The following is a 15,411-nucleotide window of genomic DNA, read 5'->3' as shown; positions in this document are numbered from 1 at the left end:
AAAGCCATTTGTAGATGAAAGTTCAAGTAGTCTAGAGTTTTAAGAACTTTAAGGCTATGGTTGAGAGGAAAAGAAAAGTAATTATTTTAAAAACTAAGAATTAAAGTTATTAAATATGAACTAGGGTTCATCAAATCGAACAAAATAGCTGTTTGGTAATAAGATGGGTCTTGAGATCAAGAACTCTGATCATCTGTAGGTGAAAGGTTTAACATTTGCTAAAGTCAGTTTTCAAAAGAAAGAGATGTAAAACGTTTATATCATTAAGAATGTGTAAATGTAAGAATATGCATAGCACATATTTTGTTTATTCCAAGTATTTCTTTTATCGTGACATCAAAGCACAAGGGATCTTTTAATCCATCTAGGCTGTCCTATCCACTAAATTAAACTAAACCCTAAAAAAAAACCCTCAAAGCCATTCTTTATCATTCAAATATTTTTCAGTCTATTCTTTAAAATCCCTTACATTAATTTCTTCTGAAAGCAACCCATTCCAGAATCAAATCACTGTTGGAAGGAAAGGTTGTTATGTGCGAGTATGAATTCTTCCCTGCCAAAACTTATATTTGTGTCCCATGGTTTTACCACAAAGGTACAGCTAATGACTTTTATCTGACTTTTAAATATTATTTCCTCATTCATTGTTACGTAGACCTGTTTAACATGTAATATGTCGCTATTAATGATAATGCTAATATTTCAGGAGTCTTTTATCAAGAAATTGGAAGTACAGAAGAAGCGAGAAGAGCTGTTGAATAGTTATTTCCAACAGCAGAAGGTTTGTGTTTTGATACATATCTACTGTATGTTTTAGGGCTTTGTAATACTATACCATAAATACTTGTTCTTGTTGATTCACATATTTGTATTCTGTGCCAGTGAATCTGGATTGTGCAGTTGTCTGTTTCCATTACTGGTTCTGCAAAACAGATCATCAAAATTAAACCACTTATCGATGTTGCTGTCTTTGTTGAATTTTTGCATGTGGCTGAACTTTTCATGCTTCCAGTAGTTTGTAGGTCCTTGATTTTGTGGTCACAGTGTTTTTAAGGTGAGCAAGAGATGCATAACACTATGTAACAAAATATTTACTTGTTCCAGGGTAGAAAGTGTTATTTCCCAATTGCTTATGCCTAAAGTAAATGGAAAAAAACCTATTTTTCTTTTCAAATTTTGCCTTTGTGATCTGGGAGCATATAATGAAAACGTGATGGGAGACTATTTGGTGGCTGACATATGAAAGTGATCTACATTACAGTCGCAAATCTCGAAAAGCTACTCACTTCTGAATATTTTTGTTCATTTTTGTATAAATGCATGTAAATCTTGATTCATATGTTGTTTCATTCAGACCTTATGTAAGTGAAAAAGTGCAAATTTGCCTGTTTTTACATAGAAAATAGATTAGTTTCTAAATTTCATTATCTAGGTCACAGAAACAAAGTTTGAAAGGAATAATGGCTATTTTCTGTACTTTTACAACATAAGCAATTAAGAAATAACACATACTATCCAGGAACAAAATTTGTATTACATAGCGTAATAAACAACAACAAACATACCATGAATGGTGGTTACTATCTAACAATTGCTAGAGTTTCTTATGTATCTTACAAAGAAAGTTAGTGATTTCACCAGATTTTGTGGTCATGGCAGATGAAATTTTATGGTAATTACAGTTAGCCATCTTTATATAGTCTGCACCTTAGAAATGTTTACTGTTCACATTTTTAGTTTATAACTTTAATCAGTCTTATCACTAATATTATTAATTTTGTTATCTAATATATTTTAGCTCTTTTTATACTTTTCTGTTTCTTTTTTTTAATTATTCATATCTCTGTTCTGCCTTTTCTAATCATTGACTGAATTTTTCCCTTCCCATAGTTTCTTAGTTTATATTTTGTTTATCAGTATATATACGTCCAGCTTTCTATATATGCATATATACACAAACCTTAATTACAATTGTTGTATCAAAAAACATTTGGATATTTTTGGATATTTATCAGGTAATTACATCAACTAAAGTCTTAAATTAAATTTCTGTACTTTATCAAATTCTGTGATCTCTGTGATTCATAAAAATGAAATATCAAACATTTTTATAAGGTCAGTGTTTATGAGATTTGGATAATGTTTTTGTTTTTGAAAGCAAAGACTTATAGACATCCAAAATATTTATATAGTTATAAGTATGTTTATTTCTTCAATCTTGGTAATCAATGAAGTTATTTCCAAGTGTAGATTTCACAGTTATCCACTTTGTCAGCTTCCAAATAGTCTACATTATTTAGAAAGAAAGTTATTATTTGTAAAATAATTTACTAGTTTATATTAATGATGAGATGAATTCTGAATTGTATGTAGAAAGTCAAGATGGGTGTTATGAAGTGTGGATCTTTTACAATATTTAGTTATTTTGTCATAATATCATGTATATTAATTACTTGTATTGTTACATCTGTGCTTTAGATGATGTTAATGTTTTTATTTACTAGTATTGTTACATCTGTGCTTTAGATGATAATGTTTTTATGTACTTGTGTTGTTACATCTGTGCTTTAGATGATAATGTTTTTATTTACTAGTATTGTTACATCTGTGCTTTAGATGATAATGTTTTTATGTACTTGTGTTGTTACATCTGTGCTTTAGATGATGTTAAATGTTATTAATTACTTGTATTGTTGCATCTGTGCTTTAAATGATGTTAAATGTTATTAATTACTTGTATTGTTACATCTGTGCTTTAGATAATGTTAATATTTTACTTACTTGTATTGTTACATCTGTGCTTTAGATGATGTTAATGTTTTTAACAGATACTTTTAGAAAAATGGGAGAAAACCAAAAGTGAGAAAGAAAAAGAAGAAGTTAAACAGGTATTGACATGAAATATTAAATTTTCATTGTTTTTGTTTTATTGAGAATTTGATATACAATTTAATGGAATATCATGGAAAGAAAAATAGCTCTATTTAATTTGTTGCCACAGTATTATCTATGGTTTTAAAAAAGTCTTAAAAGTGCGACTTTCTGTAATATCTGCATTCCGTTCTCAAGTCTGATGGTAATTTATGTCAACTTATTCTTTTGAGACTTAATATGGGTATCCAGTATGAAAAGGGCACAGTAATATTTTATTTGTAATGTCAGTTTTCCTAAGAATAAAACTACTAAGGTGTAAAAATCCTTTATCCGATGAAACAAGTTGTTTAATAGTACTATTTTTGTAATATAATTTCATATAAGATTGATAATTTAAATCGCATCAGCCTGTATTTAGATATAATTTCCACATACCTCTCGTATTCCCATTATTCTGTGAGTAGAATGTTTTTAACTGTTAACTTGTAAGCCTTATACTTTATAAAATACATTAAGTAATACATGGTTCCATTGTCAACATATAATGGACAGAAACTTGATACAAGTGGAAAGGAGAAATAATTAATTAATTGTATTGGATAGTTATCTTAAATTCATCATTAATATTTTGTTGTTTTCACTTTATCAAAGTGGCATAAAATTGTATGTTGTTACCAGAGAAAAACAGAAAGCATTTTGATGATCATATTAAACTTTGTATAATAATCACATTTCCAATAACCACTTGAATGTGGGTAAAAGGAATTGTTAGACTGATGAGCACTTTTTTTATAACAATAAATATAAAATTTTTTGGCCAGTGATACATCAGGTTAATCTTTTCAACTAAAACTGAAAAATACAAGGGGATTTGCATAATTTCTTTTCACATAATTGGTTGTTGTAAAACAATACACACAGTTTTGTAGAATACAGGAGCTGTTTTTATTAAGACCTTTTTTTTAAATAATTTGAAACACTACGTTGAAGTAGTGCCAATACGTTTTTGTAGCATTAAAAGTTTTAGCATTTTATTCCACAAACATGCAGTTTTCATCATTCTTTGTTCAGTTCAAATGTTATTTGTAATGTATTTAAATATTGTATATAAGTAGTTTAAAAAACGTGAAAGCTATGCACAAAGAGAGCAAATATTATTACATGTACAAATATGTGAAATAATTTACTTATAAAAAAATATTGATCCATGTGCACAAGGCATAGTAACCAACATCACAACATTAGCTAGAAATAATATATATATTCTGATATGTTCTGGTAAATGTTTAGATATTTAACATGTGGTTAATGGACTTTATTTTAGATCGAGGTTCCTTAACCTTATTTCTCTGGCATACCCTCCCAGAGATCAAAATATTGTATTCTCAAGGAAGTTAACTTTGCTTGAAGAATACAACATTTTTAGTTATCTTTCCCAGTCAAGAATGCATGGTCCATCTGTATTCCTTTAGTTAAGGCCAGTGAAAGTAGATATATTACATGGATTGTGTGAAACAGTTCATGAGGAAACACAATTTTATGTGAGGGAGTATAATCTTCCTGATAGTTTTCCTCAAGTGAATGTCATTTTATTTTATTATTTTTATCCTTCCCTCCTCACCTGGAAAAAGGTTATTTTATTTCAAGAAGTGTACAGAAACTTGTATAAGTTGGTATCTTTACTGAGTATGTGGAATGATCATTGATGTAGGTAATCTAGGATTGTAGAATATTGCAAAAAGATTGTTGCCTAATAAAATCATGGTTTCATTATCATTCTTACTTCTATCATATTCTCCTGCAGTTATTTTATATTTCATCTTTAGCAGTTAGAGAAATTGTAATGTTTAATATCAAAGCTGCCCAATGCAAGTTATAGTCCAAACAATAACTTCTGTGTTTGTGTAAGAAAAATGAGTTTTGTTTTCATTTATTCATTTGTTTGATTTTTTTCCTTTGCAATTCATGTTTGAAATTATCTCTAACATTTTCTGAATGTTTCCTTTGCTGTCCATGTTTGAAATTATCTCAACATTTTCTGAATCTGTTTCCTTTGCTGTCCATGTTTGAAATTATCTCTAACATTTTCTGAATCTGTTTCCTCTGCTGTCTGTTTGAAATGATCTCTAACGTTTTCTGAATCTGCTGTTTATTGCTGACAGGTACCTGTTCCTTTCTGTTCATGATGTCAGAAAGAGTATGTAGATGCAAGAAGTCTTTATATAAAATGTTAGAAACCCTATAACCTTCAGTAATTTTGAAAGTTGGACCCTTTATATTCTTCAAGGGCAAACTCAGATTATAGGGTTTTTATCATTTTATTTCATTATGTTGATGTACCTGTATACTGTCCATAGATTGTCCATTACACTGTTATAGTACTTCCATTTTTAAGTGATTTTTTTTATTGGTATGCAGTGTTGTCTAAAGGAAAGTGAATATTGAGTTCTATAGAAAAAAAAAAAAAATTATTTTGCAACTTATATCAACAAATACGATATTGTTAAGTACTATGTGTTTTAGACCACTGAGGTTTTTTGTAGAAACCAGTCATTGTAAAAACATTCTGTCTTTATATTGTATTCAGCAGTCCTATATGTTCTAATTGGAGAATCTTATATTTTGGATAAAAGTTCTTGAGTAAACTGTTTAAATCCTATTTCTTGTGCTAAATTCATAAATTGTGACTATAAAACATTTTCTTGATGAAATGGAATGTGTCAGCTTCTTTATATATATGACTTTAATTTTGCCTGTATTGTATTCATTACCTTCCATCATTTTTCTTTGTTATATCTCTGTTGCAGTTTTCAAAATAAAGCATTTAATGTTGTGAAATAACATATTTTAAAATAAATTAGTGCACATATATTGCAAAACAGCATTTCCAAATTTGTGGATATATGTATTTCTAGACGTATAATCTTGGGAAACTGTGATTTTTGGCTTTTTATAATTAACTAATTTCTGTTTCTACTTTGTGTTGTCCTTTTTTTCTGAAATTAAAAATACAAGTAATTTAAAAGTTTAAAAGTATATGTAACATAAAAATTATTCATTTTAATAGTATTAACATACACAACACTGAAATTATTCAATTTAACAATTACACACATAACATTGACATTATTCAGTTTAACATTATTACACACATAACATTACAATTATTGAATTTAACAGTATTTATTTTTGTATTTCATGTTATGAAGACTTTGGAATCTTTAAATAAAATGATTCAGAGCCTTCAAAATGACATGAGAAAGGACTCGGAAGAAATACAAGAACTCCAGAAAACAAGTACCACAAAATCTAAATCTGAGGCAAGTGGACCAGACAGCCTTCTCCCTGTTCTCAACCACTTCCATGTAACCAGTTTTCTTTATGTTTTTACTAACATTGTTCAGTCATTTAAAGAATTTTGTTTTGAAATGGTCACCTTATGTCATTTTTTTATTTCTAAAGTTTTTCTATCAGCTTAGTTCTATTTTGTATGTTTTTTAAATCAAAAAACATTCTATGTTGTAATGTAGGCTTTGTTTTTTGATAGATTATATATCCTGTTAATTTATTATGTTAACTCTCCTTAAGGAGCCATGATATCCTGCAAATATGTTTCTATTTGTTTTGTTTTTAACTACAATAGGCAGAAAAGCAACTACTTGATGCTGAAATGGACCTTTATAACAAACAGCACAAAGGTGATGACATTACAGAATTAAAGAAAAAGGTCACTGAACTGAGACAAAAGGTATAACCTTTTTATAATATGACACCTAACAAATATTTTGTAATTTTATTTTTTGGTTTTTTTTTCTTTAGATATGTAAAAACCTCTTTTGTCACTGGAAAAGTGTGGAAGTGTTGTGATATGTATTAAATGCACTTACAAGTCCAGTGTTCAATGGTTAGATTGAAGGCTTATGACACTAAAACTTGGGTTGTGATACCTGTGGTTTACACAGGTGTAGTTTTGTGCTCAACAATAAACAAACAATCTCTTGCCTGAGTAGTTTTGTTTTGTTTTAGTCATTGAAGTAAGTGGGAACTGACTACATTTTGACAGCATAAGTATAATCTCAAAGTCAGTAATTTTTTCTCATATGTAACACTTGTGTATATTTTCTAATGTATTTTAAGGCAAAAGCTATGGGTCTTTTGGACAAGATTCCTCATGGACACAGAGGGCATGGTGCCATAGCAAGAGGAAGAGGTTTTCATGGAAGAAATTCTCGAAATTCTACATCACTAGATCATAGGCCTAAGAAAATTCTTGTATCTGGTACTGAAAAAGTTAAAAAAATGGAGATGCATGTTCATTTTGTTGTGAGTTTGTTTTTGTAATAATCTAATAGGTTATTATTGTGAGTTATTTCTAAATATAAAGTTTTGCAGCTGATAGCACTATATGTTTATTTGAGATAAGGAGAGTTTGCACTTATACATGATTCAACTCAAGTGCATAAACTAAATCTTCATGCATATTAACAATTTTTTGTAACTAATTAATTATCTTGAACATTATTTATCCTTAAAAACTTAAAGTTTATGAAGCATAGCTCACCAGGTAAACAAATTTTGTTCAGTTTTTCACTTTATTTAGTGTTAATTTTGATAAACTCCACATTACTGCCCCTAACTCATAATAATAACAGTTGGTTAACTCTTTTAGCATGACACCTTCAGATGGACTGCTGTATGTGGTGAGGGGGCCTCCCAGATAAGATTCTATATTTTCATTTTATCTGCTTTGGGATTGCTCCCTAGTGGCTCAGTGGTATGTCTGCAGACTTACAATGCTAAAAACTGGGTTTCATAACCCATGGTGAGCAGAGTACAGATAGCCCATTGTGTTGCTTTATGCGTAATTGAAAACAACGACAATCTTTGGGATCTGAACATCCACCCACGTGTTTGCCATGTTGCAGGTGTTGTACTGCAACACACCACTTTGGCCACGAATGTCCGTAAATGGGTGGCCTTGGGGTGCTCCCCCCTAGCTCATTTAGCTGGTCTTGTTTAGTTCAGGTCAACCGAGTACCAAGTTGTGCATTCTCAACAGGTGTTGTAAACATTGTCTGATTGTTATGTTTGTGTATAATGCTCATGAAACTTGGCATTACTGCAGTGTCCTTGTTTGGCATTGTGATATGTTCCCTCATAGAACTCCATAGTGTGTGGGTCAGTGGGCACTGAATCATTCTCCTATTATTGTGGATCATCTTATCCAATCAAATTAAAACAGTAAAACACAGCAGATTAGTAAACAGACAACTCTTGAAGACTCTAAACAGCAATTTTCACTTATGTTGATTCTTTACCTTGTTTTTTATTTTTGCAATTCTTGTCAGAAAAACTTTTAGGACAAATGTCTCCTTTTTCATTTAGAAGGAATTAGAGGGGTTTGCTGGCTATCCAAAGTCAGTCAAAGGCCACAGGAGATATATTTATTGAGCTTTACTGCTCTTGCTAATTTCTATTCTTCACAAGTAGATATTGTTGAGAAGGATTTTAAAAACATTCCTGAATTAGAGATTCTTGCTGGTTTCTCCTGTCAAGGAGATTCTGCAGTTTGACATATCTCTAATCATAAAGGTGGAATTATGCTCCTTACCAATGGTCTTATTTCAAAGTTTACATCTCTACACCCAATTGCTTTTTTCAAGGTAGGTTATTTTAATTTTAGGGTGTGGCCATATATTCCTAACCCTCTCTGTGTGTTTTCAAAGTCAGAAGTTTAGTCATTCGAAATAATCTTGTCGTGGTTGAGTGATGTATGCTCATTGTGGTGACACAAACCACAATGCTTATTAGTGTCAACTGGATTCTCACTTCATTAACTATAATAGTTCCCATCTCTCTTATTTTCGTTCTTGTCTTAAATGAGTGGAGGAGAAGGAAGTAAAACTATCAATAACATTTTGCATCCAAAGATTTAGAAGTTTTCTTCTTCTGCTTCTTGAACTTATGCTGTGGTACTAATCTCCACTACTGCAGTGGGTATGCAGACAGATCTGTTCATGCCTCTGTCAGAATCTTTGTGGTACTATGCTCCACTACTGCAGTGGGTATGCAGACAGATCTGTTCATGCCTCTGTCAGAATCTTTGTGGTACTATACTCCACTGCTGCAGTGGGTATGCAGACAGATCTGTTCATGCCTCTGTCAGAATCTTTGTGGTACTATGCTCCACTACTGCAGTGGGTATGCAGACAGATCTGTTCATGCCTCTGTCAGAATCTTTGTGGTACTATGCTCCACTACTGCAGTGGGTATGCAGACAGATCTGTTCATGCCTCTGTCAGAATCTTTGTGGTACTATGCTCCACTACTGCAGTGGGTATGCAGACAGATCTGTTCATGCCTCTGTCAGAATCTTTGTGGTACTATGCTCCACTACTGCAGTGGGTATGCAGACAGATCTGTTCATGCCTCTGTCAGAATCTTTGTGGTACTATGCTCCACTACTGCAGTGGGTATGCAGACAGATCTGTTCATGCCTCTGTCAGAATCTTTGTGGTACTATGCTCCACTACTGCAGTGGGTATGCAGACAGATCTGTTCATGCCTCTGTCAGAATCTTTGTGGTACTATGCTCCACTACTGCAGTGGGTATGCAGACAGATCTGTTCATGCCTCTGTCAGAATCTTTGTGGTACTATGCTCCACTACTGCAGGGGTATGCAGACAGATCTGTTCATGCCTCTGTCAGAATCTTTGTGGTACTATGCTCCACTACTGCAGTGGGTATGCAGACAGATCTGTTCATGCCTCTGTCAGAATCTTTGTGGTACTATGCTCCACTACTGCAGTGGGTATGCAGACAGATCTGTTCATGCCTCTGTCAGAATCTTTGTGGTACTATGCTCCACTACTGCAGTGGGTATGCAGACAGATTGTTCATGCCTCTGTCAGAATCTTTGTGGTACTATGCTCCACTACTGCAGTGGGTATGCAGACAGATCTGTTCATGCCTCTGTCAGAATCTTTGTGGTACTATACTCCACTACTGCAGTGGGTATGCAGACAGATCTGTTCATGCCTCTGTCAGAATCTTTGTGGTACTATGCTCCACTACTGCAGTGGGTATGCAGACAGATTGTTCATGCCTCTGTCAGAATCTTTGTGGTACTATACTCCACTACTGCAGTGGGTATGCAGACAGATCTGTTCATGCCTCTGTCAGAATCTTTGTGGTACTATGCTCCACTACTGCAGTGGGTATGCAGACAGATTGTTCATGCCTCTGTCAGAATCTTTGTGGTACTATACTCCACTACTGCAGTGGGTATGCAGACAGATTGTTCATGCCTCTGTCAGAATCTTTGTGGTACTATGCTCCACTACTGCAGTGGGTATGCAGACAGATTGTTCATGCCTCTGTCAGAATCTTTGTGGTACTATGCTCCACTACTGCAGTGGGTATGCAGACAGATTGTTCATGCCTCTGTCAGAATCTTTGTGGTACTATGCTCCACTACTGCAGTGGGTATGCAGACAGATCTGTTCATGCCTCTGTCAGAATCTTTGTGGTACTATACTCCACTACTGCAGTGGGTATGCAGACAGATTGTTCACGCCTCTGTCAGAATCTTTGTGGTACTATACTCCACTACTGCAGTGGGTATGCAGACAGATTGTTCACGCCTCTGTCAGAATCTTTGTGGTACTATACTCCACTACTGCAGTGGGTATGCAGACAGATTGTTCATGCCTCTGTCAGAATCTTTGTGGTACTATGCTCCACTACTGCAGTGGGTATGCAGACAGATTGTTCATGCCTCTGTCAGAATCTTTGTGGTACTATACTCCACTACTGCAGTGGGTATGCAGACAGATTGTTCATGCCTCTGTCAGAATCTTTGTGGTACTATGCTCCACTACTGCAGTGGGTATGCAGACAGATCTGTTCATGCCTCTGTCAGAATCTTTGTGGTACTAATCTCCACTACTGCAGTGGGTATGCAGACAGATCTGTTCATGCCTCTGTCAGAATCTTTGTGGTACTATGCTCCACTACTGCAGTGGGTATGCAGACAGATCTGTTCATGCCTCTGTCAGAATCTTTGTGGTACTATACTCCACTACTGCAGTGGGTATGCAGACAGATCTGTTCATGCCTCTGTCAGAATCTTTGTGGTACTATGCTCCACTACTGCAGTGGGTATGCAGACAGATTGTTCATGCCTCTGTCAGAATCTTTGTGGTACTATACTCCACTACTGCAGTGGGTATGCAGACAGATCTGTTCATGCCTCTGTCAGAATCTTTGTGGTACTATGCTCCACTACTGCAGTGGGTATGCAGACAGATTGTTCATGCCTCTGTCAGAATCTTTGTGGTACTATGCTCCACTACTGCAGTGGGTATGCAGACAGATCTGTTCATGCCTCTGTCAGAATCTTTGTGGTACTATACTCCACTACTGCAGTGGGTATGCAGACAGATTGTTCATGCCTCTGTCAGAATCTTTGTGGTACTATACTCCACTACTGCAGTGGGTATGCAGACAGATTGTTCATGCCTCTGTCAGAATCTTTGTGGTACTATATTCCACTACTGCAGTGGGTATGCAGACAGATCTGTTCATGCCTCTGTCAGAATCTTTGTGGTACTAGGCTCCACTACTGCAGTGGGTATGCAGACAGATCTGTTCATGCCTCTGTCAGAATCTTTGTGGTACTATGCTCCACTACTGCAGTGGGTATGCAGACAGATCTGTTCATGCCTCTGTCAGAATCTTTGTGGTACTATGCTCCACTACTGCAGTGGGTATGCAGACAGATCTGTTCATGCCTCTGTCAGAATCTTTGTGGTACTAATCTCCACTACTGCAGTGGGTATGCAGACAGATTGTTCATGCCTCTGTCAGAATCTTTGTGGTACTATACTCCACTACTGCAGTGGGTATGCAGACAGATCTGTTCATGCCTCTGTCAGAATCTTTGTGGTACTATGCTCCACTACTGCAGTGGGTATGCAGACAGATTGTTCATGCCTCTGTCAGAATCTTTGTGGTACTATACTCCACTACTGCAGTGGGTATGCAGACAGATCTGTTCATGCCTCTGTCAGAATCTTTGTGGTACTATGCTCCACTACTGCAGTGGGTATGCAGACAGATTGTTCATGCCTCTGTCAGAATCTTTGTGGTACTATACTCCACTACTGCAGTGGGTATGCAGACAGATCTGTTCATGCCTCTGTCAGAATCTTTGTGGTACTATGCTCCACTACTGCAGTGGGTATGCAGACAGATCTGTTCATGCCTCTGTCAGAATCTTTGTGGTACTATACTCCACTACTGCAGTGGGTATGCAGACAGATTGTTCATGCCTCTGTCAGAATCTTTGTGGTACTATACTCCACTACTGCAGTGGGTATGCAGACAGATTGTTCATGCCTCTGTCAGAATCTTTGTGGTACTATATTCCACTACTGCAGTGGGTATGCAGACAGATTGTTCATGCCTCTGTCAGAATCTTTGTGGTACTATACTCCACTACTGCAGTGGGTATGCAGACAGATCTGTTCATGCCTCTGTCAGAATCTTTGTGGTACTATACTCCACTACTGCAGTGGGTATGCAGACAGATCTGTTCATGCCTCTGTCAGAATCTTTGTGGTACTATACTCCACTACTGCAGTGGGTATGCAGACAGATCTGTTCATGCCTCTGTCAGAATCTTTGTGGTACTATGCTCCACTACTGCAGTGGGTATGCAGACAGATCTGTTCATGCCTCTGTCAGAATCTTTGTGGTACTATGCTCCACTACTGCAGTGGGTATGCAGACAGATCTGTTCATGCCTCTGTCAGAATCTTTGTGGTACTATGCTCCACTACTGCAGTGGGTATGCAGACAGATTGTTCATGCCTCTGTCAGAATCTTTGTGGTACTATGCTCCACTACTGCAGTGGGTATGCAGACAGATTGTTCATGCCTCTGTCAGAATCTTTGTGGTACTATGCTCCACTACTGCAGTGGGTATGCAGACAGATCTGTTCATGCCTCTGTCAGAATCTTTGTGGTACTATACTCCACTACTGCAGTGGGTATGCAGACAGATCTGTTCATGCCTCTGTCAGAATCTTTGTGGTACTATACTCCACTACTGCAGTGGGTATGCAGACAGATTGTTCATGCCTCTGTCAGAATCTTTGTGGTACTATGCTCCACTACTGCAGTGGGTATGCAGACAGATTGTTCATGCCTCTGTCAGAATCTTTGTTGTACTATGCTCCACTACTGCAGTGGGTATGCAGACAGATCTGTTCATGCCTCTGTCAGAATCTTTGTGGTACTATACTCCACTACTGCAGTGGGTATGCAGACAGATTGTTCATGCCTCTGTCAGAATCTTTGTGGTACTATACTCCACTACTGCAGTGGGTATGCAGACAGATTGTTCATGCCTCTGTCAGAATCTTTGTGGTACTATACTCCACTACTGCAGTGGGTATGCAGACAGATTGTTCATGCCTCTGTCAGAATCTTTGTGGTACTATACTCCACTACTGCAGTGGGTATGCAGACAGATTGTTCATGCCTCTGTCAGAATCTTTGTGGTACTATGCTCCACTACTGCAGTGGGTATGCAGACAGATTGTTCATGCCTCTGTCAGAATCTTTGTGGTACTATGCTCCACTACTGCAGTGGGTATGCAGACAGATCTGTTCATGCCTCTGTCAGAATCTTTGTGGTACTGTGCTCCACTACTGCAGTGGGTATGCAGACAGATTGTTCATGCCTCTGTCAGAATCTTTGTGGTACTATGCTCCACTACTGCAGTGGGTATGCAGACAGATTGTTCATGCCTCTGTCAGAATCTTTGTGGTACTATGCTCCACTACTGCAGTGGGTATGCAGACAGATTGTTCATGCCTCTGTCAGAATCTTTGTGGTACTATGCTCCACTACTGCAGTGGGTATGCAGACAGATCTGTTCATGCCTCTGTCAGAATCTTTGTGGTACTATGCTCCACTACTGCAGTGGGTATGCAGACAGATTGTTCATGCCTCTGTCAGAATCTTTGTGGTACTATGCTCCACTACTGCAGTGGGTATGCAGACAGATCTGTTCATGCCTCTGTCAGAATCTTTGTGGTACTGTGCTCCACTACTGCAGTGGGTATGCAGACAGATTGTTCATGCCTCTGTCAGAATCTTTGTGGTACTATGCTCCACTACTGCAGTGGGTATGCAGACAGATTGTTCATGCCTCTGTCAGAATCTTTGTGGTACTATGCTCCACTACTGCAGTGGGTATGCAGACAGATTGTTCATGCCTCTGTCAGAATCTTTGTGGTACTATGCTCCACTACTGCAGTGGGTATGCAGACAGATCTGTTCATGCCTCTGTCAGAATCTTTGTGGTACTATACTCCACTACTGCAGTGGGTATGCAGACAGATTGTTCATGCCTCTGTCAGAATCTTTGTGGTACTATACTCCACTACTGCAGTGGGTATGCAGACAGATTGTTCATGCCTCTGTCAGAATCTTTGTGGTACTATACTCCACTACTGCAGTGGGTATGCAGACAGATTGTTCATGCCTCTGTCAGAATCTTTGTGGTACTATACTCCACTACTGCAGTGGGTATGCAGACAGATTGTTCATGCCTCTGTCAGAATCTTTGTGGTACTATGCTCCACTACTGCAGTGGGTATGCAGACAGATTGTTCATGCCTCTGTCAGAATCTTTGTGGTACTATGCTCCACTACTGCAGTGGGTATCCAGACAGATCTGTTCATGCCTCTGTCAGAATCTTTGTGGTACTATGCTCTGTCAGAATCTTTGTGGTACTGCTCCACTACTGCAGTGGGTATGCAGACAGATCTGTTCATGCCTCTGTCAGAATCTTTGTGGTACTATGCTCCACTACTGCAGTGGGTATGCAGACAGATCTGTTCATGCCTCTGTCAGAATCTTTGTGGTACTATGCTCCACTACTGCAGTGGGTATGCAGACAGATTGTTCATGCCTCTGTCAGAATCTTTGTGGTACTATGCTCCACTACTGCAGTGGGTATGCAGACAGATTGTTCATGCCTCTGTCAGAATCTTTGTAGTACTATGCTCCACTACTGCAGTGGGTATGCAGACAGATTGTTCATGCCTCTGTCAGAATCTTTCTCACATTACATGAAGAATTTTTTGCCACCATGGATAAACAAGATAAGTCAACATCTCTTTCTGTCTCTGTCCCTCTTGTTGCTCCATTGACAACTTAAGACAAACTCCTTTGGTTTGGGCTTTAGATGACTGCTCAGATCCATCTTCATCAGCTTCAGGATGCAGAACAGTTACTTATTCATGCCTGCAGTCACTTAAATCTACTTTAACTGATGAAGATATGCCCACTCAATCCAGAGCAGGATCCATGGAGATCAACAAACCTTCTATTAAAGAAAAATTGCATGGTTGTAAATAGAAAGGTTGTCTGCTCAGATCTCCTCCACCTAAGTAAAACTAGCTACTCTGATACAGTGGAACTGTCAAGGTTTTCAGCTGGTCCTCTTTCACTGCTCTTTCG

General features: G+C 36.8%; 1 protein-coding gene across 2 annotated transcripts in view; it reads left to right on the top strand.

Moving 5' to 3' along the window:
• Nucleotides 1-15,411, top strand: part of LOC143244339 (RNA-binding protein 26-like) — a 112,539-nt gene that overhangs the window by 76,521 nt on the left and 20,607 nt on the right. The window contains exons 13-17 of one of the 2 annotated variants that reach the window (XM_076488820.1): nucleotides 707-781; nucleotides 2,829-2,888; nucleotides 6,084-6,198; nucleotides 6,522-6,622; nucleotides 7,012-7,197. In XM_076488820.1, coding sequence (XP_076344935.1) covers nucleotides 707-781; nucleotides 2,829-2,888; nucleotides 6,084-6,198; nucleotides 6,522-6,622; nucleotides 7,012-7,197 — 537 coding nt within the window. Of the gene's footprint in view, nucleotides 1-706; nucleotides 782-2,828; nucleotides 2,889-6,083; nucleotides 6,240-6,517; nucleotides 6,623-7,011; nucleotides 7,198-15,411 lie in introns of both variants that reach the window. The other variant, XM_076488818.1, reaches the window with a different exon arrangement.

The sequence above is a fragment of the Tachypleus tridentatus genome, chromosome 2 (genome assembly GCF_004210375.1).
Source record: "Tachypleus tridentatus isolate NWPU-2018 chromosome 2, ASM421037v1, whole genome shotgun sequence".
Lineage (NCBI taxonomy): Eukaryota > Metazoa > Arthropoda > Merostomata > Xiphosura > Limulidae > Tachypleus > Tachypleus tridentatus.
The sequence above is the reverse complement of the archived record's forward strand: the minus strand, read 5'-3'. Positions and strand labels throughout refer to the sequence as shown.